The sequence below is a fragment of the Dipodomys merriami genome, unplaced genomic scaffold (assembly GCF_024711535.1).
Source record: "Dipodomys merriami isolate MVZ:Mamm:240054 unplaced genomic scaffold, mDipMer1.0.p SCAF_10, whole genome shotgun sequence".
Lineage (NCBI taxonomy): Eukaryota > Metazoa > Chordata > Mammalia > Rodentia > Heteromyidae > Dipodomys > Dipodomys merriami.
The window spans coordinates 27,597,482-27,623,948 of NW_027202271.1; the positions used below are offsets into that span (position 1 = coordinate 27,597,482).

The 26,467-nt window shown below is 38.8% G+C and overlaps 1 protein-coding gene across 15 annotated transcripts in view; it reads right to left on the minus strand.

The window, feature by feature from the left end:
- Grip1 (glutamate receptor interacting protein 1) overlaps window positions 1–26,467 on the minus strand; it is a 620,737-nt gene that overhangs the window by 71,740 nt on the left and 522,530 nt on the right. For 8 of the 15 annotated variants that reach the window (XM_069988240.1, XM_069988259.1, XM_069988213.1 and 5 more), the window contains 4 exons: window positions 14,317–14,464; window positions 11,796–11,965; window positions 5,559–5,714; window positions 4,763–4,918 (listed from right to left, as the gene is read on the minus strand). In XM_069988240.1, coding sequence (XP_069844341.1) covers window positions 4,763–4,918; window positions 5,559–5,714; window positions 11,796–11,965; window positions 14,317–14,464 — 630 coding nt within the window. The remainder of the gene's footprint in view (window positions 1–4,762; window positions 4,919–5,558; window positions 5,715–11,795; window positions 11,966–14,316; window positions 14,465–26,467) is intronic. The other 7 variants (XM_069988295.1, XM_069988278.1, XM_069988250.1 and 4 more) reach the window with 2 other exon arrangements.

Sequence of the window (26,467 nt, forward strand, 5' to 3'; positions counted from 1 at the left end):
TAGGACCCAAACTTTTCTATCATGGTAGATCACTGAAGACAGGATAAGAGAAGGTAACAAGGTAAATTAAGAAAAAAATCCTATTTTTTTAATAGGTACCATCATCATTCTGACTAGGTTGGGTTATGGATAAAGTAGCCTGTGCTTGTGTGGGAGGATGGTGAGACGAGAGATACCTCTAATCCTAAATTGTATGCAGAGAGTGATTAGCCTATCATTTCAAGGCCTAACACAGGGACTGTGATATATTACTTTGGATATGTAAGTTAATGAGGTAAAGTTTCCTATCAGATATAAAAAACACAAAGAATAAGAAGCCCAAAACGATTAATGAATTAATCATCTAGTTAGTTAGTTGTTAGGTAACTTTGTAGTTCTATGGACTCAGAGACTCACGCTTGCTGAGAAAATACTCTACCAGTTGATCCATGTCCACAGTCCTTTTGTATTATTTTTAGATGGGGTGTCATGCTTTTGCTACATTAGCCATAGACTTTGATCCTCCTACCTTCACCTCCCAAGTAGTTGGGATGAACTACCCATCATAACAGGTCCCTGAAAGCTTATCAGTATTTGACCCAGCTATTTGATACCTTTGTCTCACTAATGTTCTACATTAGAGTTGACTACAACAGATCCAATGTGATATGAATCACATAGTCTGGCTCAGGAGGACAGGACAAGTGGCCAATAATTTCCTCTTCATATGGGATATGAGGGTGGGTGGGAGGCAGCTTCTCAGCTTTCCCACTTGAGGGCTCCCTGTACAAGTTAGTTATGGAATCTTACCATAAGCAGATTTTGTCTTCTGTTGTTTTCTTAGGGGTCGATAGAAGCGGACAGAAGAATTACTAGATTTTTTCATTTTCCTCCTTTTGGCTCTTTTCAACGTCACCCTTTCTAGTAGCAAGTGATGGTGACCCAAGAAGCAAAGGACATTCTGGGAATATGTTCTGACTTCTGTTTGTTGCAATCCAAGACTAGAAGAAACAGCTACAAACTGTGCATTGGCTCTGTGTAGAAAGGTCTGAGCTACTTCCACTTCTCAATCATGCTGCCATGACAGTAGGGTGACAGGATTCTGGAAGGAGACTTGGTCTCTTTGGCAGGAACTGGGGCAGAGTAGTCAGTGAAGGCAGTGAGATTCCAGCAGAGAGGGAGAGAGAATTTCCTCTGTGACATGGCTTTGCAGCCCTGCCAGGGCTTTGTGACTCTCCTCAAAGCTTAGTGAACTCATCATTATTCCTGAGAAACAAACATGACACCTTCCTGGTTCAGTCCTTATATCATGTTACAGAGTTTCTGTATTTCCCTCTTTGCTCAGTTACAGAGGTTTTAATATTTATGTAGGAATATTTTGTTTCTGGCCATGTCTTTCCTTAGTACTGGAAGCACATGTGAGATTTTCTTTTTTTCCTATTTTGCAACCTCTGGTTGTAACTCATCGCCAATATAGCACAGAGACTTTTTATTATATTTGTGACTTTTGCCATGATTCACCATCCATACAAATGACCTAGTTGCTATAGAAACATAACTATTAGGAAGTGGCATAGGATAAAGACGTAAATAAGGAAGGGGAAATAAACCAGGGTATAGTGAAAGTGGCAGTAAAATTTTTATTCCAAGTTACTTGAAAGACCTTTATATCTAATGCAACCATTCCAAAGCTTAAGGAATAAAAAAAAGACTTTTTTTAATCTGAAAAGGTCTGATTTTTTGAGACTATTTTTAAAGGGGGTATAAAAGTTCTGATCATTTTGGGCTCTATTGTTTGGTTTAAATATAAAATACCTGATCCTTTGAGGCACATTAAATAAAGATCTTGTTATGTACATTATCAGTGGTGCTTTAGTGACAAATGTCTACAAAAACATAAAGTAGAAATTTCTTGAACCAGGTTTCTGGTTCTATGTTAGAAAATAATGGGCTGATTTGAGAAAGAATTCATAAGTTAGCTATGGGCATCAGTGATCGTAGCCTCAGCTTTATTCCTACTACAAAAGTCAAGATGTGTAAATACCAACCTGCGACATCCAAACATATTATCATTCATTTCTATTCACTAATGGCTTTAATCAACACAGCAAGCATTACCTAACACAAACAAATGGTTAGCCTTTGAAGCAGAAGTACAAACATTAATAAGTTCATTTTAATTGCTCCTTCCTGCTGAGGACTGCTAGCCTATTTCTGCCAGTGATGAGTAGTATGCCTAAAATCATTATACATAAAAATTTCATATGCAACTATCTACCTAAAGCCCTGAAGGTATTATATGGAAGACTCAAGGTCTACCTACATATCATGCAGAAGTATAGCCATTATAGAAAAATGCCTCAATGTGAAAGCAATGTCAATAGATTTTTACATGTGACATTTCAGAGTCAGGCTAACATAAACTATACAGTTCAGCTAATGATTAAATCATATCAATTATCAGCAGTCATTGTATATTCACACATGCACCTCATCTCATATGATCCAAGAGAGCTTAAGAAAGTTGCTGAAGGTACTATAAGGTAGAAAGTAATGATTCTGGGATGAGAGGTCTCTAGATTCACAACCAATTCATTACATTGCCTGAAACTGGTTTCTTCCAAGAGTAATCAACATACCCTAATCTCAGCCATGAAACAAATGGGACTCTAATGCTCCTTTTTTACTTTTTTACTAATCACAGATGAAAAATCTTCTTACACTTCATAGGACATGGAAGTCAAAACATATGAATAACACAAGCACAAATCAAGATGGTGGCCCCATCTTTTGCTGTGGCTTTCTGTGTAAGGAAAACTTTAGGCATTTATACCATGAAGAAACTGATTCACAGTGTGGGTGACATGTGTTGTCCCACAGTGTTTGTGGCACTGGTGGCACTTGTGAAAAACCCTTTGGGAAATGATCAATTTCTAGCTAATAAGCTACAGAACTAACAGTCCCAATCACTCCTCCACACAAAGACATTCTCTTGTCAACGCTAGCCTGGAAGTGTCCAGGTTTGGTTTAATTTAGATACCTTATGAATGCTCCTTACTTTTATTTGTAGGGTAAACACAGGAAGAAACTCATCTTCTTTAGGGTTCTTTACAGGAATTACAATCCCAGCTATAGTAAGAGATACAAGGGAAAGAACTACTCACACTCTTCTAAACTGTGATTAGGTCTTATGTTGCCTTCTCTCAGGAGAAATGCAATGATGAGGAGAGATGATGATCTTTCCCCAAAGCCAAGAAAATTTAGGAATGATTTGTTTTTCTTCTCTTTGAAGACATTCAGTCACTCCTTTTCTTTTCTTTCTTTCATAGACAGATAGCCAACTATCTTAAAGTGAGTAGACAAGTACCTCTCTTGTTTATTTGTACCTAACTGTCCCAGAAGGCAATATTACCAAGAATGATAGTTGATGTTATTAGACTTCAGGATAAATCTAAAAAGATGAACATCCTTCCAGTACCCACCATCATCCTTTTTCTCCCTATTTATTTATTTATTTATTGGCACTGGAGTTTGAATTTAGGATCTTTTTCTTTTGGGTCCGGTTGTGGGGCCTGAACTCTGAGCCTGGGCGCTGTCCCTTAGCTCTCCAGCTCAAGGCTAGCGCTCTACCACTTGAGCCACAGCGCCACTTCCAGCACTTCCAGCTTTTTTTTTTTTTTTTTGCTTATGTGATGCTGAGGCATCAAACCCAGAGCCTCATGCATGCAAGGCAAGCATTCTACCACTGAGCCACCTTCCCAGCCCCGAATTTAGAATCATCTAGGCAAGCACCCTACCAATTGAGTCAAGCCTCTAGCCCTCTTTGCTTTCAGGTTGTTTTTTTTTTTTTTATGATAAGCGTCTCATTTTTTGACTGAGGCCATTATTAGACCAACTACTTCTACCCATGGTTTTTTGAGTAATTGGAATTACAAATGCAAGGAATAATCTCTTCCAATGTCAACGCTGAAGAGGGTAGTAAGCAATACATATAAATCTGGGTGCTGGTGGCTCATAACTGTAATCCTAATTAATTAGAAGGTTGAGATCCAGAGGACTGCATTTCAAAGCTATCCCAGACAGAAAATCTCCAAGATAACTAGTAAAAAGAAGGATACAGGCAGGAAGTGGTCAAGCATAGAAGCAGGAAGTGGTAAAGCATTAGCTGCTCAACAAGTTTGGGGACGAAAGAAGAAAACAAATCTATATGAGAGAAATCTCAATAGGTTAGATTCATGCAGGAAGCAATGGAAACTTGGAGAATGGGATATATTTTGAAAAGAAACATTCAAATGTATCATTGCCTTTTGGGAGGTCAAGAAATTTGGAATGAACTTTATAATAAACATTGAACAAGAGTATGAGATTCCTACATTTATCAAAAGAGTCACAGAGTTTGTACAAAACTGCTTTAGAAGGAATACGAAAGCCAGAACAAACGTTCCCATCCAAAGATATCCAGAATACAAAAGCAACTTAAAAGAAAATGAAAAACACCACATCTTTGATTATCTCACATCACTAAAGAGCAAGAAAAAACTCACAACAAAAAGTTGCATGAACTAATTCATTCATATCCACAAAATCAGTTATATTCAAGGTAATGTTTCTCAGATAGACTATGAGTGCCATGTCATGGTCTTCTGCTGTGGGTTACATAGAAACTGCCTGATGACGTAGGCCCTTAAGATCCTTCTCCCATAGCTTTCAGTACACCAGTGTACTTACCAATGCCCTTGTATTTTCTGCACAAATGGCTAAGGGGGTCTGACATTTCACTTACGGGAGCTTTTGAAGTCTTTCTTTTTCAGTCTCCTCCTCATCATGGTTCCTCGTGGGCTGGTAGAGTAGAGGCTTCGAGGTAAAGTGCCCATATTCAGGGAACTCAGGCTGTATGCACTCATGGAGGTAGGAGAGAAGGATGAAGACACCACAGCTGCTGGAAGAGAAGGAACACTTGGCACCAAACACTCCCCAGGTGAAGCGTGAGCCTGCCAAACTTGTCACCCAGCCAAACAAACCTCAGAAAGACATACATGATACACAGCCATGCCTCTTTGCTGCCCCAACCAGAGAGAGAGCAAGTCAGGAGCCAGTGCCTTGAAATCTCATACATAGCTCTAGTCATTTACATGAGTCCAGGAGGAGCAGGGCCCTCAGACACATTAGAGCACAGAGAGACTTTATGAATTTTGCATTGAACAAAACGAATACAAGTACTAAAATAAGTTTCTCCACAGGACAACACAAGGCCTAAGATAGGTGATCTCATTTGCATAGGTATTTTCTGACATGAATATCCTAAGTGATTTCACATACACAAAGATCTTAGGGCACCATAGTCTATAATATTCCTGATCTTCCTTGAATTGAAAAGGAAGCATTCTGGCCATTTACATCTTGTCTTAATGAGAAATGCTATCAGAAAAGAAGAAAATGTAGGGGGTGCTGCAAATAACATGCTGTTATGCAAAAACAACACAAAACAAACAAAATGCCAATCAACACCCTGGAAACGAAAGATGGAATGAAGGAGAGTAGGATCTCAGTAAAAGGCAGCAGAAGGAATGGAACATTACGAGGGCTGTTGGGAGGAGGTGCTTTCGGGAGGGTCAGGGCTGGTGCTCGGCAGAGGTCGGGGTGGTGCGTGTTACAGTGATGGTTGGTGTGAAGGCTGCACTGGTTGTTGGCCCAGGAATCCCAGGGAAGTTGTCTGTCGCTCCTCTGAATTTTCACTGCCCACATGAAGTGATGATGAGAAATAGGAAAAACAAAACAAAACAAACACAAAAAGAGGAAAAAAAGTAACTGAATTGCACAAATTTTTAAAAAAAAATGTAACAAAAATGAAAGCTGCTTGCAAAGAAAGAAAAAAACTCTGCTTGGCTTTGTCCTTTTCTTAGTGGTCAGCAAAACAGATGATTAACATCAGTGATGGAAAGTTTTCATCTTCCCAGGAATAATGCCTGCCTTTTCCCAGCCCATTTTTTCCCCTCCTTCTAAGACGACTATTGAATCAATTCCTAATCTCCCCATGTGATTTGCAGAAAAGATTAAAAACATTTTTTTAAATTTAAAAGTCAGTCCCATAAAGATCTATGGCATACAATTAGTAATTAAAGAGATGCAAGTCTTGGCCAGTTAGTAGCACTTGTTTAGAGAAAAAGGAAAGAAGAGACAATAAATCACATTGGCGCCTGATTCGACTGGTTTCCTAGTTATACACCACAATTTACTGCCCTGACATTTTAAGCACACCATCATATATCATGTGCACTTGATGTTCCTCAGCAATAAAGGACTCTAATCATCTGTCGTTATCAGAATCTGATCTGTATCCTCACTAATGAGGAGAAGAAATAAACGTCTCAATATATTTTATGACTTTTGTTTTTGAAAAAAGCATCTTTGCATCAGTAATCTTTCATTTTTCTAATACTTCACACCATCTTTAATTTCCTTAAGACATCATAAAATTGCAACAAAGTTTAGGTGTCCCTCGTATTCTTTAAAAATATCATCATGTTTCCATTCAAATTTCAATCTTATTAAGGATTTTCCTGTCAACTGTTGTGAAATATGAGTCATTTCATGCTTGGTACTAGATTGTTCAGTCTTTCATGGAACAATCTGAAATAGTTAAACGTAACTGTGAATTTCTATTTTTTCCTGCTTTTGTGATTGCCATACTAAGTATCTGACGTGCGAATGATTCAAAGCTATTCACATACCTATGATTCACTCTGTACACATTTAAAGCAGGCTCATGTAGACAAGAAGCTTAATTTCTCCCAGCCACATAATCAGCTTCCTTGCCCTATGCATCCTTTGTGGACTGAGTAGCAGCTGGAGCATCAGCCCTTACCACTGCCCGGCCACTCGGGATGACTATGATCAGGATTTCATTTTTGCCTAAGTCTTTGCTCTCTTTATGACTCTGCTAGCTACTCAGCCTCTGCCAGCCTCCGTTTTCCTCATCTATAAGAGGAGATGATAAAAACATCTAGTCTGCAAGACTGTTGAGAGAATACATACAGGGCTCGTCCTAGGGCTGGCCTGCAGAATAAAAATAAATGAGCTACGAGGAATAGTATCGATTCCCAACAGTTCTACCTACTCACCAACAATAAAGTATTTTATTTAAAGAATAGAGATGTATTTTTCCCATAGTAAATTTCACTCGCTGGTCACTTGAGTCTTACAGGATTTGCCAGAAATCTGCAGAACACTTTCACAGTTGTCATAATATTTTAGTCTTAAATGATCAGCCTTCTCCTTCATCCCATGGTTGGTTCTTTTAAGTCTCCCTCTTCTCTTTTGTTCTCTCTCTCCCCCACCCCCCCACCTCTGCATTGTCCTAGTTCAAGTTACTGTCTCCTTCACCTAGACCTCTGTAACACCTTTTGACTTGGTTTCCTGATTCATAACCTGCACACCTGTGCCAAGAGCCACAACATAGCAAGGATGTTTGTGTATTTTACATGGACTAACTCCCCTTTTAAATAACATTACAAAAAGAATCAAATCAGTCCCTAAATTCATCTTTAGCTTCACCTGCATCACCACATTAGTCGTCCATTTCCACCATGCTGGTCTCATGCTTGATCTTAGAACCAGCCAGTCCACCTTCCTGCCTCAGTGTCTTTGTGTTCATTACTCTTCCCAGCCCCAGCTGTTCCTAATACCAGGCCCTGCTCACCAGCCAGGTCTCAGCTCATATACTACTTCTTCAGAAAAACAGCAGCTGAACTCCTTGGCTGGAGAATCAACTTCTTTCCTATTATCCCATTGCTGATTTATATTCTTCCTAACACTTATCCCTGTTTGAAATGGCCCCATTTTCTATAATAAATTTTTAATGGTTATTTCTTTATGCAAGAATGTAAACTCTTCAAGAATAGGGATTTACTCTGCCTGCCCTGCTCTCTACATGTATCCTAGGCAACTAAAACAGTGCCTAGCACATAAGGATCGATGAAGGAATGAGTCAATAAAAGGAATGCATGAACAAGCAGGGTTGTCAGCTAAGGGTATCTGTGTCTACACTGCAGAAACATTTCCCTTGATAGAGGATTGTTACAGGAAAGACACAAGTGACATTCACCATCTTCATTCCACTTGGTCCTATATAAGACATCATCCTTTTAGCAAGATGAAGTATTGCTGGGTCTGGCTGATCTATAGCCACAAACTTTATGATTCTCTTAACAAAGCATTGCCTGTATTTTCAGAGACACCAGGGTCTGGTGAACACAGTACATAACCCCACATCTACCTCTTGACCCAGTTCTTTACTGAGTGCTTAGAAAATTACTGGCAGTCAAGAGAAGATTAGGGCTGTCAAGCCCAAATGAAAAATCTCTAAGAAAGGTATTATTAACTACCTACTGTGTGCCTAGGCACTGTGCAAATGGTTGTAGGAAAGTTAAACGGATGAAATCTGCACATATATGAAATAATAAAGGGAGAAGAGCAATAAGAGGATGAAACAAAATTGTATGCCATGGATAACAATGTAAAAAGTCTCCAACAAATAGCATGGTACAGAGAAGAGAGTTACTGCTTATTTTGATGTGTGTTTTATCACAGTGACCGGATATTCGTGTTATTAGGCAAATATAATAAGAAGAAGTTACATTTTGAGCATGGCCTTTTGCATTCATTCAAAGGCATTATCTTATTAAGTTATACTTGCTCCAGATTCCTACTCTCTACCAGGCACTAAGGGAAGTCCACTTCCATGGGTTAGCTCAGCAAATGTTCACAACATTCCTGATACAATTAGCATCACGGTTCCCACTACACATGAAGAATCTGAGGTAAAAGTGAGTTGGATAACTTGCTTAAGATCCCCCAAATGGGAGCCAGAATGTCCTAATAGATCAGTTTAGAAGTCTCTGCCCTCACCCACCACATTGTATGGCCCCTTCCTATGCATGCATAATCCTATTTCCCAAGTTGAAAAGAGCAGGCTTCCCACATCATCCCAGTCACATCATTGCTGTGATTTTTGAGGTTTATGACAGACAGTGCCCTCTTTTGCGCCCTGAATCCTAACCCCTTGCCTCTCTAGGAGAGCAGAGAGAATGGGCAGAGGCTGCTCAGTTGTGTGCCCCTGGAGTTCACAAAGTCCACCTGACACGGAGCGACAGATCCAGAAATCCTGGCCACACTTTATTTCCCACAGTCTCAGTTTCCTTCACTCATGATATGTCTCCCAAAGGACTTCAGTGGGAACAATTTTTAACATCACTAAAAATTCATTTTTTCCCCAGTGGTGGGAATCAAACCCAGAGTCTCAGAGACGCTAGGCAAATGTGTTGAGTTGACTCTTCAACTCTGAGAGCTCATTCCTGTCAGCTTCTTGTGGAAAGCACAGCTAATCTTGTTTTCTGAGTTGAGATATTCATTTCTACATTGTTGGGTAGGGGGATGCTGTGGCAACTGCTTCATTGTGCATCAAATTTGGGAAATATTTCTGTCCACTCATGGGATGAGAGACATGTTCAGGTATCAGAGATCTTGGAAAAAGAACCAGAATGTTCTTGTGGGAAAATGTACAACTATGTAACAACAGCAACAACAACAAAAATTCCAGTAATTAAAAAAATAGAAGTCTGAGAATTGCAAACACAGCCAATATTTTTTGTATTATTTTTCTTCTTGAATTAATTTTTAGGAGCCAGGGTTATATATTCTTTTGGAAATGCAAATCTAATTTTATTGGCTTATATGCTAAATAAGGCAGATAGTGAACGACTTTAAGTCAGAGCAGATAATGGGGTCAGATGGGAAGCTAGAGTTACTTAGATTGTCAACCTACTTGCTCCCAGATATTAATGAAATCAGGTTCTAAAGGGAATAAAACAATGTGTTCTTGGTCCATCCATTTTAGCATATAAATTCATCTTTTCAAATTATCTTGGCAGGTAAAAATATTTAATATTTCATGAGTTGGAAACTATTTATGATTTGCATAAAGGGCAAAGAAAAGTAAAATAAATGCTAAAGATGATAGCATTTTAAAAGAGCTTGTCATACAGTTCTGACTGGCTAATAACAGAATTTAGCAAAACACCAAGCTACATTTTTAGACATTCTAGGCACCTACTCCAATGGCAACTTCAGATGAAATATTTTCTTTTCTTTTCTTCTTCTTTTTTTTTGTATGTTTGTTCTGACACTGAAGCTTACACTCAGGACCTTTTGTTCTTGCTTAGCTTCTTCGTCAAGGCTGGCGTTCTACCACTTGAGCCACAACTTCACTTCCACCTTCAGATTAATTTAGAAGACACTTTCCATTTGCCGAGATGTCTGCTCAGCCAGGGTGCTGAGGCCTAGGAGACTTCCTGGTAGGAATGGCAGGCACTTTCCGAGCTGTACCTCCTGGAGTTCCCTGGCATCTCTAGTCACTGACACCGATTTTCTTCTCCTCAGCTGCTCAATGGAGCATCATTTCTTTACTCCAATTTGTAAAATTAAAATCTGATAAGGGTAATGTTGTACTAGAGGTTTTCATTAGCTCCAGGGCTGTCTAAGCTCTACTTAATTAAAAAGGTTGCATCCAGCTGACTCATTCGGTATGAAAATTATCTAGGCCATTTTTAAAAAATTGCACAGAAATGCATTGCTTTACAGAAGGTAGGGAATGCATAATACAAACGATCTCCCCTTAAGCAAAAGTTCAATTCTAGAGACAACTTGCTCTCTTTCTCAACACACAGAAATACACCCTTGCTTTTAGGCTAGACTTGCCAAGTTCAGTGAGGTCTCCTGCTTCAAGGCTTAGAAAGGGCATGTTCAGTAAGGAACAGAGACCCCATTAATGTGTCGACTTCATTCAATTTAGGGCTCAACGTCTTTTTTTGGACTCAATTCTGTTTATGATGCCCAGCTGGATGCTATATAAATGCTCAGCAAGGCAGTGAAAATACAGATTCCTTCCACAGACATTTTTTTTTATTACACGAATGAAGGGAAATATTCAGATTCTTCTCAGCAAGCAGTTTGGTCTGACAGGCTGTCTGTCCTTCAGCTGAAGGGAAAAAAATATCCTGAGAAGAAATGTACAGGAAGCTTTGTAGCATGGGGTCCCCCATCACGTAATTGATTAATATCTACCTTATTTTTAAATAAACTTGTCTTCATTGTCCTTCCTCTAGGCTGGACATTCAACATGAATAACAGGAAGTCAGCTTATTCCCCTTCTCATCATACTTAATTTGCACCAAAGATTTGAAAAAAATACAAAAAAAGATACAAAAATACAAATAATACAAGCCTACATTTTCTATTGGAAACCATGATGTCTTCTCTTCCTTTTTGGAGTTCCTGACAAATTACATTTTGAATTTGGTGTTTTGAAAAGAAATGATAAAGACATTAATCTTTCCATGTGCGCTCTCTCTCTCTCTCTCTCTCTTTCTCTCTCTCTCTCTCTCTCTCTCTCTCTCTCTCTCTCTCTCTCTCTCTTTCTCTCTCTCTCTCTCTCTCTCTCTCTCTCTCTCTCTCTCTCTCTCTCTCTCTCTCTCTCTCTCTCTCTCTCTCTGTCCCAGTGGACTTGAATTCAGGGCCTGGGTGCTATCTTCTAGAGTTTTCACCCAAGGCTGACACTCTACAACTTGAGCCATAATTCCACTTTAGGCTTTTTGGTGATGAGTCTCACAGACTTTCTTGCCTAAGTTGGCTTTGAACCTCTATCATCCTCAAATCTCAACCCCCTGAGTATCTAGGATTAAAAGAATGAGCCACTGCCGTCTGCCAGTACATTCTCGAGGGAACAAGAAAAAGAGGTTTGGACAGAGTATTCCTCTCACCATGGTCAGGACCCTTCAAGGCCAGGCGGGTCTGATGATGTGGAAGAATCTCCAGCTTGACCTGGTCGGTGGTGTTTGCCAGGAACTGGGTAGCTTCTGCCAGAGTACAGTACTCCATTCCAGTGCCGTCGATGGAGAGAATGTGGTCGCCCACATGCAGCGCCCCGCATCTACAGAGAGGACAAACAGGACCTTGACAAGCCTTCCTCGTTGGAATCTGAATTTCTGTTCCTTCAGAGATAAGACTTTCACACATTTTTATTTATACTAAAAAAAAAAAAAAAAACCAGGAAACTTTGAGTGTTACAGGAAGCATCATCTGTCAAACCTTAGGCACTTTAAGTATAATTAGGTATGTGAAATCTCATACAAAATGTAGAAAAATGTCATTTATAAGTGTCTTATGTTAATATTAACTAACCTCCCATGTGAATATTGCCTTATTAAGCATTGTGCCTTATTTTATTAGGTTGTTTTGTTGAAATTCAGTTCTATATTTTGGAAAAATAATAGTATTTTATTCTTAATAAATACAAATTTATTCTTAAAAATCTGAAATCCTAATAATGTTTATACTTGCCTATTATATCACTGCTTATCTGTTTATTGAATTTATTCAATGCATGAATCTATAGCTTAAAAAAAGTGTCTTATGTTGGAGGAGTGATATAGACTGAGAAGTGAGGAAGAGTGAGGACTGGGAGATATTTCCCCTTGACTTTTTTTCTGTGGGACTCCCTAGTAGGCTCTCCTACCTATAAATGCCAGTCAATACATATTCAGAATCTTGATGTAACTCATAGACTTGGAGTAGGGGTTTTTACAATGTATGAATGATAATAACTTGGGGAGATTCAGTTATTATTGCCTTAGGATCCCTTCATTTAAGTTCCCAAATCACCAATGCTGTGACTCAATTATTATTTATTTATTTTATTGTTCAAATGAGGAATAAAGAATGGCCTGCATGGTGAGTCCAGGGGAAAGATGAGGTAGGACTCACTGGTACATCTTTCTGAATCAAGAGACTGGCTATTGCATGGGCTGAGCAAAGCCAACACAGGAGGTAATGTCTTTAATTACCAGGCAAGTGGACAGCTTCTTAAACTGGTTAGTCAATGTAGACTAGGAGAAAACAGAGGGAGACTGCTTTCATCCTGTGCCACTGAACTAGACAGTGTCCTGGAATCAATAGCTGCCACTGCCAGAGCAGTGCATGAAGGTGGAGCTGTTGAATAACCTCTACTAGGGATGATGCAGGTCCTCCTGCCACAATCTGGAGGATTTCTAGGCAGGGTACAAGCAAGCAGAGAGGAAGGGTGGAAACCACACAGAATGTGCTGGTTGTTTTAGAGTCTACCTACAGTTTTCCAGTGTGGATTATCTACTTCCAAGACAAAAACATTTCAAAAGCTGGGAGCTGGTGGCTACTCAGAAGACAGATCTGAAGATCATTATTCAAAGCCAGCCCAGGTGGGAAAGTCCATGGACTTTTATCTCCATCTAACCAACCAACCAACCAACCAACCAACAAACAACCAAAAACCAAAAACCAAACCAAACCAAACTAAAACAAAACAAAATAAAAAAGCAGCTGAAAGTGGAGCTGTGGCTCAAGTGGTAGAGCACTAGAATAGAGCTCAGGTCCTGAGTTCATACCTCAGTATTGGAAAAAAAAAAAACCCCACAAAACCCTTAAACATTTAAAGATGTTCCCTCTGTCTAAAAATATTATACCATGGTACAAGGAATACTTCAGCTGAGTACTTCAGTGGGAGATGGGAATTTTCTCATTAGGAGCTGTAAAATAATTTCATACACGGGAAAACTCCTTCCCCTTACTTTTTACATTACAAGCATAAAATATTAGTTAAGAAGAACAAATTTCATTTTTTATTATGGTGTTGGTTGTGAAACCATTAAGATTAATATGCTATGACAATATCAGACCTGATCTTAAAGACTGCATTACTTTAAAAATATTGTTTTATCTATATTTTAAAAACTGAATAAAATTTTATGGTATCAGGATTTAATTGCTCACAATGCAGGAGAAACCCTGTGACTCCTCTGCGTGAGGCTTAATAAAGATCAGTTCAGCTACCCTGCATCAAGAGTAGGCAATCATTTTACCCTAGGATGCACTAAGAAAATTTTCTTGGTGTCTTGACTTTTTTTTTTAATTGCTAAGGGCCACACCAAACATCTGGATGAAGTAACATTACATCCTAAGGTGGCTGATAAGGTAGTTAAAACTTTAAAGTCCCACAACGTTAATTTGTTTCCCTACCTGAAATTTCAACAAACTGGCAAGAGCTTTTTCTTCTGTGTACGTGTGTGTGTGTGTGTGTGTGTGTGTATGTGTGTGTGTGTCTGTGTGCATGTGTGTGTGTGTGTGTGTGTGTGTGTGTGTGTGTGTGTGTATGTGTGTAGTTCAACAGGCCACATGTTGGACAGATGCACAGAATTTTAGAAAGCACTCATGCAATTTAAAAATGTAGGCACCTTCCATGACACTCACCTGTCTGCAATACTTGCAGATTTGATTTTGTCTATGACAATGACCTGTTTGTTACAGCACATCGAGGTAGTTAGGGCGACCCCAAGGCTGGCACCGGGAGTTTTGGCAACTTCAACTAGTAGTGGCCCTGATGCTGTTGCCACAGAATCTGCCAAGGAATAAAGTTCAAGAATGAAAACAAGATGAAGTAAATAAATAAGCCAGCAAACGAAGAAGGGATGTCAGCTTAATAACCTTATCATGGAAATTTTGGTATTCTTCTATAGAACATCCCCTGAGGGCACCATTAGGCCACCCTTCCCACCTCCCTGCTTGTATCATCATAACATATGCACACAGCAATCTTTCCAATAAGATTTTGAGCTTCATGATAGTTGGGATAATGTCTCACATATGTTAACACCTTGCTCATTGCTTGATATAGTGATGGATACATATTAGGTCTCTCCTAAAACTAATTCAATGAATATCCAGCAGCTACTATGAATATATGGATAGATGGATAGATGGATGGATGGGTGGATACATGGGTAGAAGGAAAGGTAGCTGGATAAAAGGGTAACTGAGGGGTAAATGGATGAATAGGTGAGGTAAATGGAGAAAAATGAAGAAAGTAAGGAAGAATGAAAGGAAGGAAATAAGGACAACGAAAGGATGTATAGATGATGTGTTTATCTTGGTAAGTAATAGGTATGAGTAAACTAAGTGGGATTTTAAATCTGTTTCTTCATTTTTAATTTTGGGTCGGTTGTGGGGCGTGAACTCTGGGCTTGGGCGCTGTCCCTCAGCTCTACCTCAGCACTCTACCACTTGAGCCACAGCGCCACTTCCAGTTTTCTAGTGCTTTATTGGAGATAAGAGTCTCACAGAGTTTCCTGCCCATGCTGACTTTGAACTGTGATCCTCAGATCTCAGCCTCCTGAGTAGCTAGGATTACAGGCATGAACCACCGGCACCCAGCAAATCTCTGTTTCTTTTCCTAATTGTACCTTGGGGGGGGGGTCACCTGTTTTTCTGGAGTGACCTTATATATGTTTCACTTGTGGCTGGAATACTCTTCATTCTTTCAGTCCTTATTCATGCTTGAGGATTCAATATAAACATTGACAATTTTAGGAAGCCTCTCTAAGTCATGATTTGGTAAGATGTTCTTTTCCAGTGATATTCCACCCCACTGTATTCCTTCTACTGCTTCTTCTCAAACTGGATGTGATTCCCTCACATGGGCATTTCAACTTCATGAATCGCTGCATATCCCCTGAACTTCAGCCACAGATACAGAGTTCCCAGTTCAATATTTCTGATTGGTGGTTTGGTGGTAAAAATGTACAACTGCACTGATGAATGAAGTCTCCAACACCAGAGTAAGAAAGAGAAGAGTGAGGAAGAAAGGAGGGATAGATGATGTTATGGTTTCACAACAGTCAGTTGGGATTACATGTCTCTCTCCATTGTCAGATTATGAGCCTATTCTGAAGGAAAAGTTTAAGTCTTGCCAACCACAGCATTCTCAGTGTGTGGCCACTGAGATAGCTGACACTTAAAAGGTCTACAATTAATAGCTATTGAATGACTATGTTAACAAGGAAGAAAACTCTTATGGTTGGTGAGAGTACAGAACATAGTCCTGTATAGTGGGTTAAGAAAAATAGCCCTGTATACTGGTTAAGATAGTCACACTTAATTCTTGTTTACACAATATTTCCATCATGGTACCTTGGACAAGTTACTATATTTTTATACACCTTACTGTTTACTGATAAAATGTTACTTCTTCTTATGAGGTTTATTGTGACAAAAATGTATATTTTAAGCCATCTGCTGTGCATATAGGTGATTTATTATTATTATTATTATTGATTCATTCTGACCTCAACCATGAGATTATCATATCTTATTTTTAAGATTGCATATTGGCCTATAAAACTTTTCTGTTTTTCTCCTGCTTTGGTGTTGGAGACTTCATTAAGCAGTTCTACTGATTCCTCAAGTACATCTTTATCACCACTCTGAGATAGTGAACTAGGAAATCTGGGTCTTTATGGCTTAAGGTGATACACAGTGATTCATGAAGTTGAAATGTCCATACAAGAGAGCCATTTCCACTTTGAGACAAAATAAGATATTTGCTAAGTAAGATAAAGATGAGAACATTCTTGCCAATAACATATATATTCTAGTGCTAAGGATTCGCATGTATACTGTATATGATTGGTAATATTGAAATAATTTGTTTTATAAAGAGAATATTAGGGTTTTACATCTTCCCAACAATTCCAGGGCAGAGTCTTATTGATAATAGTTGAAGAGAGCCGGAAGGCTTTTTATCTGAGCTAATAGGCTGCTTTACCCCAAGGCCTATGAATAAGTTGGCCATGAGCCTTCCGCGATGGCTGCCACTCTCTGCTTTTGCTCACCCTGCTAAGCAAAGGTATAAATTCCTCCATTGTCCTGCCATCAGTGTAGGGCCAGTGACAGCATTCTGCTTTTGCGCTCTCTTCATTTCCTGCCATTCTGTTGGTGTCTCACTGGTCACGATGCTGTGCACTTTGAAATTTACAGTGACTGGCCCCAGGAAATACACAGCAGGTGTTTGCCCCTCAACTGGACTCTCTGGTAAAAATTCAGGTCAGCCCCTGCAGCCTGTTTTAGTTGTCCTTTCATCACTAGGGGGTTGATTTTCTCCACCCTTCCGTTCTGGATGAGTGAGGCACTCCTAATGGATGCTTGGAGATGTGAAGTATGATTTCACCCCTGGTTTTCTTCTCTTCATAAACAGCTCCCATTGTACTACATCACACAATGTATATCCCAAGTTGCACTGCCAACTCATTCTTTACCCCTATCCTCAAAAATTCCTTATGACCCTACCTCTGAAATAACTCTCAATTTCATTTTTTCCATTCTGTCTCCACAACTGCTAATTTAATCTAAGTAACCACTATTTTACACTCCTGGATCCTCTTGTGCCCTCGATCTCACCCAGTCCAGAGTCATCTATTAAAAGTGTTTTTTTTTTCATGTCAATCCCATGCCTAAAACCTTTCCATAGCTGTCCATTAACAGAGAAATGTTTTAGTATGCACAGTGATCTGCATGACCCAACTCCTGCTTGTCACATCAGTTGGCTTTTCTTCCAGTCAGTTCTAGACCTTTCTCTCTGCTCCAGCCCCCTTACTCCTCTTTCAGTTCTATGAAATTGCCTAAGGTGTCTCCTATCTGCTCCTTTTTACCTGGGTTGCTCCTCTCTCCCTACCCCTCCTACTCCTGCTCTAGAATGCCACGTCTCAGGCATTCCTGCCTGGTCCTGCAAACCATGTCAAGCTGCCTGTTATCAACCCTCCTAGAGCTCTGTGCTTTTCCTTCACAGTACTTTTAATATGTGCAATTCAACAACTGATTTCTTAACTAGCTGTTAATTAATTGCTCCTTGATTAAATATGTAAACTCGTGCAGCAGGGATCCTGAGTGATGTTCATGACTGAGATTCTCCACAGTGTTGACACAGCAACCATCTATCAAATAGGTGCCTGCTGACACTTGTTTATGGAATGAGTTAAGAGAATGACTAGCTGTCATGGTATTCAGAGCATTATGCTAATGACACTGAATATACAGAAATTCAATTCATATTCTTTTGCCTAACATAGTTTTAATGTACCTGAGATCACATGAACCCATATCTAAAAGCTTCCAATGGCTCTTCATGCATCAGAGTGCATACACACATGGATGCCATTGGTGATGTGGAAAGGTATTTTTCTTTCGTTTAACTTCTGAGCCTATACAAAGTATATACATATACTATACATAGTATCAGAGTATCAGCTACATGACTTTATCCAATAGCTGAAGAAAAATTAATGCACAAGACTTTGGAAGAAAGGTAGTCCCACTTTCTTCCGGATAGAACTTGAATTCAAGTTATTCTCCTTCAAAAGCAGCCGCTAAATCATGGGAAATAGTTAAGTAAACATGCCACTTTCAGAATCATGAAATCTTAGAAGAGACGTGTCATTCAGGGATTGGCACAAAGATCCTGCACCTTAAAAGCAGGAACAGCTATCAATGTCTGGAAAACCTGGGAGGTACTGCCTCACCCTGAGAGAAGCCACTGAAGCTGCTTTTCTGTAGAGGATTCTGAGTAAATCATGTTGACTAACAGCTTCACAGAGACATGGAATACAGAATGATGTTTCAGTCAGGGTCCAACTAGTAACACATAACAGATAAAGTCAAATGAAGATAGCTGGGGATGATTTTTAATAAAGGAACTATTTATAAAGGTGTGGGAAGTTTATAGTGCAGTGCCCTTAGCCAAAAGCAACAGAGAATCACATACTACCAAGCCTGGGAAAACAAATAATAGAACTGTTGGTGGAATAGGGATTCGGAAAGGACTTAAGTGGGGAGGCTGAGACCTTTAACCAAGGACTGTAGCCAGTCCCAGTGTATCTACAGAGAGGGAGCCGGGAAAATACTGGTCCTTCCTTTCTACATCCTGATCCTTCCTTCTATGCTCTCTAACCATGATTTGCTGTAGTCAAACCCTAGTAGAAGCAAGATGAATGAGTGTCCACGGTGCAGCCTATGTAGGTCATAGCAAAGAATAACACGAAGGGTCACGAATGGCTCTGGAGGCAAAATGGAAGACACCCTTATTTATGGTATAACTTTCCACAAAAGTCTCAGGTCTGTTTGTTTTAAGCAAAATATGTGATATAAGGAACAAATCAGGCAGGAGAAGGGTCTATAGCTCCTGTACCCATAGGAGTCAATAGACATGACTTTCTTTAATTACAGAAGTAACTCAGAATCATAATCAAATCTGGAGAAAATAGATTAAAAAGCTGCCATAGTAATTATTTAATGGGTACAGGGTTTCCATCTGGGCTGATAAAAGTAGGCAGAGGTAATGCCTATACAATGTCATAAGTATATAAAATGACACTTTTTTTTTTTTTGTCGGTTGTGGGGCTTGAACTCTGGGCCTGGGCACTGTCCCTCAGCTCTTCAGCTCATGGAAAGTGCTCTACCACTTGAGCCATAGCACCACTTGAACTGTATACTTGAAAGTGGTAATTGTATGTTTTGTAATTTTGTGTGTGTGTGTTTGTTTGTTTGTTTGTGTGTGTGTTGCAACCAACACAATAAAGAAAACATGGCTGGCTTATGCAGTTCTTATTTTTGGAAAAGGGGAAGTCTACTATTTCCTATGATGGAGTGAAAGGTTCTTCTAGCAAGAAACTCTAAAAGATACTTCTCCCATGGGGCTTATATACACATGGTACTAAATAATACTAAAGTAAATTGCTTCAAAACATTTTTTTTGCCAGTCTTAGGGCTTGAACTCAGGGCTTGGGTGCTATCCCTAAGCTTTTGTGCTTAAGGCAATTGTTCTTATTTGAGCTACAGCTCCACTTACAGCTTCTTTGGTAGTTAATTGGAGATACGTCTTACAGATTTTCCTGCCCAGCCTGGTTTTGAACCATGATCTTCAGATCTCTCAGGTCTCTGGAGTAGCTAGGATTACCGACATGAGCCACCCATACCAGCTCAGCATAATTTTTAATGGCTTTTTGTTTGTGTTTGTGATACTGAGGAATCAAACCCAGGGGCTCATGTATGCTAGGCAGCACTCTACCACTAAGCCACCTTCCCAGCCTCAATAACAGGATGCAGAAGTGGTTTTAATGGCTGTTCCCTGACCCTGAAAGTAGAAAGAAAATCAATGATAGCATAGTATTGTCTCTAGAATGGGACAAGCTAATGTGTTGGTCAGTGTGATCTAAAGACAGATTCTAGGGTTGACTAATTGGAAATCTCTCCAGGAAACTTTCTTAAGATATGAATCTCTTTTCCCAGGCAGCTAACAGAAGCTGGACGTTAGACAATTCACCACAGTCCATAATGGGCACTGGGTCTATATGCTTTGGAAGTCAGTAGTCAGTGGCAGGACAAGGTATTGGTAGAACGCTGGAAAAGTATAACTAGTTTCTTGTCAGGATAGAAGGCCCCCACCATGCAGCTCCACAGACAAGGGCTAAACATGCAAACTAAGTTACATTTTTACAACATGAATTTCTGAAATATATTTATTGAATGTGACCTATATGCCAAAACACATTAGGTTTTCAGGATTCAAAGGTGAAAACTTTATTTATTTGTGGCCAGTTTGAATGCAAATTGCCCAGCTTGCTTTTTTAGCTGGTGCTCTACCACTTACACTTCTCTTGCCTAGTTTTTCTGTAGTTATTTGGAGATGGTATCTCACAGACTTTGTGCCTCATCTGGCTTAAAACCATGCTCTTCTAGAGCCCAGCCACCTGGGTAGCTAGGATTATAGGTGTGAGTATGGTATGCCTGCCTTCAAAGGTGAAAACTTAAGCCTTCCTTTTAGTTACCCTTTGACATCTCATGCCAAGAAAGTGGGGATGGAGGAAGAACTCCTGGATTCTACTATAAAAACATGTTTGATCAAACCTGACTTTCTCATTTTAATGACAAGAACTACACTGTTCATAATCCTCCTCTCACCTACCCTACACCTAGTGATATGTTTATAATATAATATGGTCAAAGTACTTATAAAAATATTATCTGCTAGAACATGGCTTTCAGCTTTCTAGAAAACTTATTTATTCATATCAAAGGTGTCAAAAGATGACAAGTACTAGCTGTTGATAGCTGTAATCTTAGCTACTTAGGGGTGGAGACTGGGAGGAAGGGGGCTCAAAGTCAGCTGGAAACCCTATCTAATCATTTGCAGAGTGTGGTGACACATATGTAATTCCCTCTTTAGCAGGTAGTATAAAGAGGATCACGATCCAAGCCTGCCAAGGGAAAGACTGAGGCCCTTCTTCCAAAGCAACCAACCATTTGAAGACATTGCTCAACTGGTAGAATGCCAGCCCAGCAAGCTTATTAAAAGTCCTGAGTTCAAACCTCAATACTGCCAAAAATAAGTATGAAAAGACTCACAGAATGTAGTTGACATCTCTTTGCTCATAATGGGTACTGAAAGGCAACTATTTTTTTTTTTTTTTGGCGGTTGTGAGGCTTGAACTCTGGGTTTGGGCGCTGTCCCTCAGCTCTTCAGCTCAAGGTGAGCACTCTACAGCTTGAGTCACAGTGCCACTTCCAGTTTTCTAGTGGTTTATTGGAGATAAAAGTCTCATGGACTTTCCTGCCTGGGCTGGCTTATAACTGTGATCCTCAGATTTCAGCCTCCTGAGTACTAGGATTACAGCATGAGCCACCAGCACCCGGACTAAGGCAACTATGTTTTAACAAATAACCATGATAAATGACAAGGGGTGAAGATGATGAGCTGGCCTGGTTAGTATGAGCATATTAGGTGAGAAAGAAGTTGATTGGAATGCTTCTTAGCCAACTTTACTTTAATGAGTGCTAGGAAAACAAGGAAACTATTTTAGCAAGGATGGCTCTCCAGCATTACCCATGTGGCAGTTCCTTTTTGCATCACAGGACGAGATCTACAAGTGTTAACGTTTAATTGATCATTAGCCTTTTCTAGCAATTGCTTTCCATAATAAATGTTTCCTCACCACAACATCAAACAGCTCACACTACCTTGTGGTATTAAGCCTATTTCCCTCGCTGCCACCCAATCTTCATTCACAGACCATCTTCTGAAAAGTAGAATTCCAAAAGTCCCTAGCTTTATTCCAAGCTGTCTAACAAGCTGCATTGGGGGAGGGGGGGGATGAAAACATGCAAACAGGGTTGATGAATGGAGCAATCTTATTTAAGAAAGTTCAAGAAAAAAAATCAAAAAGAGGAATATGTCAGGGTGAGGGAAATAAAGAGGAGAAAAACCAGGAAGAAATAAATAATCAGGAACCCATCTCTAGATAGATGATTAGTTTATCCTGCTGAAGTGAAGCATGGTTGGAGGAAAAAAAAAATAGATCATGCAGATATAAATTATTTATGGTTAAAGACATCTCAGTCATTAAGAAATTTATACTGTGAGCGAAGCCCTTGCATGCTGTGTTGATTTATGGGTTACATAATTATATAAGATACGCTGATGACTGTTTGCACGGGAAACACTCTGGATTTTTTATTTTGTTAATCAGTTTTCCCACTTCTGAGCTTGCATTTCAATGAGATAAGGCTTGATTAGAACTTCTCAGGGGTAGTGGAGTCGGTACCCATTAAATGTTAAATCAGCTTTGCTAGTCTGACATTCCCTAAGATAAAACATTCTACTTCGGGGCTTTTTCAACTTACTAGTTAAGAGTATTTTTATTAATGATATCCCATTCAAATGATGCTTTTAATAATTTTTACTCTTTTCTGATAAGTAAAACTGTAACAAATATTTTAAAGTTTTTTTAAATTGCTGATTTCTTTAATTTTGGTCAACTAAAATATAGCACTAGGGAAATACTCAAGCAGTATATTTTCCATGTGAGCTTCATATTAAATCCTAATTGTTCAGGAAAATTAGAAGATAAAATAGGAACATTTTATACTATAAGAAGAACCCAAAACTGATTAAATTAATATATTTTAGTCTGGCTTGAGCTGGGATCATGTATGATTCTGGTTTTATTTCTAGCATAAGGCTTATACTGGTACTTTAATTAAATTTGCAGTAACTTGACTTCACTTGTTTTGCTTGTTCATTAGTTTTTGTGGTCTTTGGGCTTGAACTCAGGGCCTGGGTGCTATCCCTGAGCCTCTTTGTGCTCAAGGCTAGTGCTCTACCACTTGAGCCACAATACTTTACTTTCATTTTTTTCTGAGTTGTTTATTGAAGGTAAGAATCTCACAGACTTTTCTGCTCAGGCTAGCTTCAAAGTGGGAGCCTCAGATCTTAGTCTCCTGATTGACGTCACATTTTACAAGCTGATATTTTGTATACTTCTTGTTAGGTTACAGTATTTTATAAAGTTTTAATTGAAGCACACCAGCATACAGCTATTGCATATTATAAATTCACTCATGATCTATTTTCATAAACTAATTTCCATGTAACCACATGCAGACCTAGGGATAGAATACTATCAGCATACAAAAATCCTCCCACTCTTGAAAAACCATGTCTCCATCCTAAGGGGAACCATTAGCCCTCTAACAAAATAAGTTAGCCTTTTTACTTTTGTATTTGTAAAATACTCAGTTTGGATTCTTAAGCTCTGCATTGTGAGATCCGAGTGTGAAGGTAAGTGTATTATTAGATGGCTCTTTCTCATTATCATGTAGTACTTCATGAGGCAAATACATCATTATTCATCCACTTTACAATTTAACTATTTCCTGTTTTGAAGATGTCACAGATATCACTGCCTTGAGTGTGCATGTGTGTCCTTTGATGAGCCTGGTTGCATTCCTGTGGGAGTATTCCACGTTAATAGGAGTGAAAGTACGGAGACATAGGGTAAATATGTATTCAACTCCCACAGGTAATATCAAAGACTTCCAAAAAGAATTGCAAGAATTTAACTTCCTATGTGTGGAATGGAGTGACAGTTGCTCTACATGTTTGCCTCTTCTTGCTATGGTCAATCTTTTCCTAAACAACTATTCAGTTGGGTGTGCAGTAATTGGTTTGTGCTTGCATTTTACCTGATAATTAAGAGAGGTGAGAAGGTTTTTATATACTTACTGGCCATTTGAATATTCTTTTTGGTAGGTTGCTTGTTTGTGCTTTCCTGACTTTATAACAAGTTATGTTCCTTCTTGCTTTGGGAGAATTAAAAAAAAAACCTATTATGGTATAAATCACTGTTAGATATACAGTTTCCATATACATTCTCTTCTATAGCTTATTGGCACCTTTTGATGAGGTAGTCAATTATTCATTTTTAAATTTCATACTTCCTTTATACTTTGTTTTATGTTTGGCTGGGCTGGATTTGTGGCTAAAGTGGTAGAGTACTTGCCTAGAAGGATGATGACCTGGGTTCAAACTTCAATTCTGCTAAAACAAAAAGAAAGAAACCTAGCTTAATATATAGCCAAGATGGTGGTTTCTTCAAGTTTTTGTGAAGTATCTGACTGGCATCCATCTGGAATTGGTTTCTATGTATTGTGTGGGATAGGCTCTGATAGATTCTCTCCACATGTATACAATTACACATCATTATTTCTTGAAATGATCATCTTTTCCCTTGGTGCATTGCAAGGTCACCTAAGTCTCAAATCAACTTACTAAATAATATACAGATATATTTCTGGATGCTTTTTTCTGTACCTTTTTATTGCCAGTAATCTACTATGTTGGTTTAGCTTTAAAATAGATTTTGCTGTCACAGAGTACAAATTCTCTAGTTTTATTGTTGTTCTTCGAGATGGCCTTGGATACCTTTTGTGCTGCTGTTGTGGTTTAAACTCAGGGCCTTGTGCTTGTTAGGCAATCACTCTACAGTTTGAACTACACTTTCAGTTCTCTTTCCTTTAGTTATTTTTCAGAAAAGGTCTCAAAGTTTTGCCTCATCTCTTGTTTTGTTGGGCAACTATGTCTGACTTGGTTGTTGAGATAAGGGTCTCACTAACTTTTTGCCCAGGCTGACCTCAAACCAAATTTTTCCCAGTCTCCACCTCCTGAGTAACTGGGATTACAGGAGTACATCGTTGCATCTGGACCTATATTAGGATTATATGATATGCTTCACCACTAAATTTCTACTATTTAGATGTAGTTAAAAAAACAAATTTTCAGTTTTAAAAATAGAAGATAAGATCTGGGTGTCAGTGGCTCACACCTGTAATCTCAGGAGCCTAAGGTCTGAGGACTACGGTTTGAAGACAGCCTGGCCAGGAAATTCCATGAGACTCTTATCTTTAATAAACTACTCAGAAAAGCTGGAAGTGGTGCTGTGGCTCAAGTGGTAGAGCACTCCGCTTGAGCAAAAGCAGCTCAGGGATAGTACTTGGGCCCACAGTTCAAGTCCCAGCAAAAACAAAAACAAACAAAAAACCTAGTAGATAAGGAAAAGTAGGACAGGGGAGGAAAAGAGAAAGTAGAAAAGGTAAATAAAGTGAACTATATTATACTTTGCATATACATATACACGATCATATATACTTTAAATGTTAGAATGAAGTCTATAATTTTGTGCAACTAACATATACTTATACAATTATTTTTCAGAAAGAAAAATTAGTTCACCATTTTTGGTTTTTAAAAGACCTTTGTGAGCTCAGGCATAGTGACTTGGGGTAAATGAATAAGCACTACTATTTCCCTTAATACATAAGCTCTGGAAACTTCTGTTTCCATTATTAGTACTAGTGAGAAGTTTTTTTAAGGGTATAATTCTGGAGCAGCCTTTTAAGAAACTTAAAAGTTTACCTCTCCATTGCTTTAAAAAAAAGTTAACAAGTGTCGAACCAATCTATCATTTAAGTGACTGATAGCAATGGGAAAATAAAAAGAGATAACAAAAAAAATTCTTTGCCCTGCTTGTGGGGGAAAAAAAGATTCAGCATATTACACATGGCAACTACCCAATGATCATGTTTTATATCATCATTCTTTAGGAATTCTGATTCCCTCTCAACCTAAAAATAGTTACTGTTAGGCTTTTCTGTTGGATAAGTGATCTACACAGAAAATGGAATGATTCTCCATCAGGCTCTATTGAGACAGAGAAACTGTTTCAGTAGGAATACGTGTGTACCAGCCTGAAAAGAATTCTTACAGCTCAGGAAGCTTAACTTCTTAAGATGGAAAGAACAGTCAAGGTCATCCTGAAAAGTTAACTGTTCAATAGCAACATGCAAGCATTTTCTGGCATGTTGTGCGATTCTGCCCTAGTTTTAAAAATAACAAGGCATTTAATTTCTTAGATTCTTAGGACCACATTGAAATTTAGACAAATTAATATGAATGAAGAGAGAAACGGTGGGCAAACACAGCCAAAATATTCAATGTCAATCTATGAAAATGAAACCAAGTAACCTGAGGAGAGGGATTAGCTGGGGGATAATGATGAAATGGGTGACATTCATCAGGGTACATTGTACTCTGACACATTGAATTGGAACACTTTTACACAATTTTATACAATGACTTAAAGATTACAAGATTAAATACATAAAAATTATTTTTAAAAACCCAAACCAAAACAACTACAAAAGAATACCAACTGTTCAGCTATCCTAAAAGCCAGTTTAC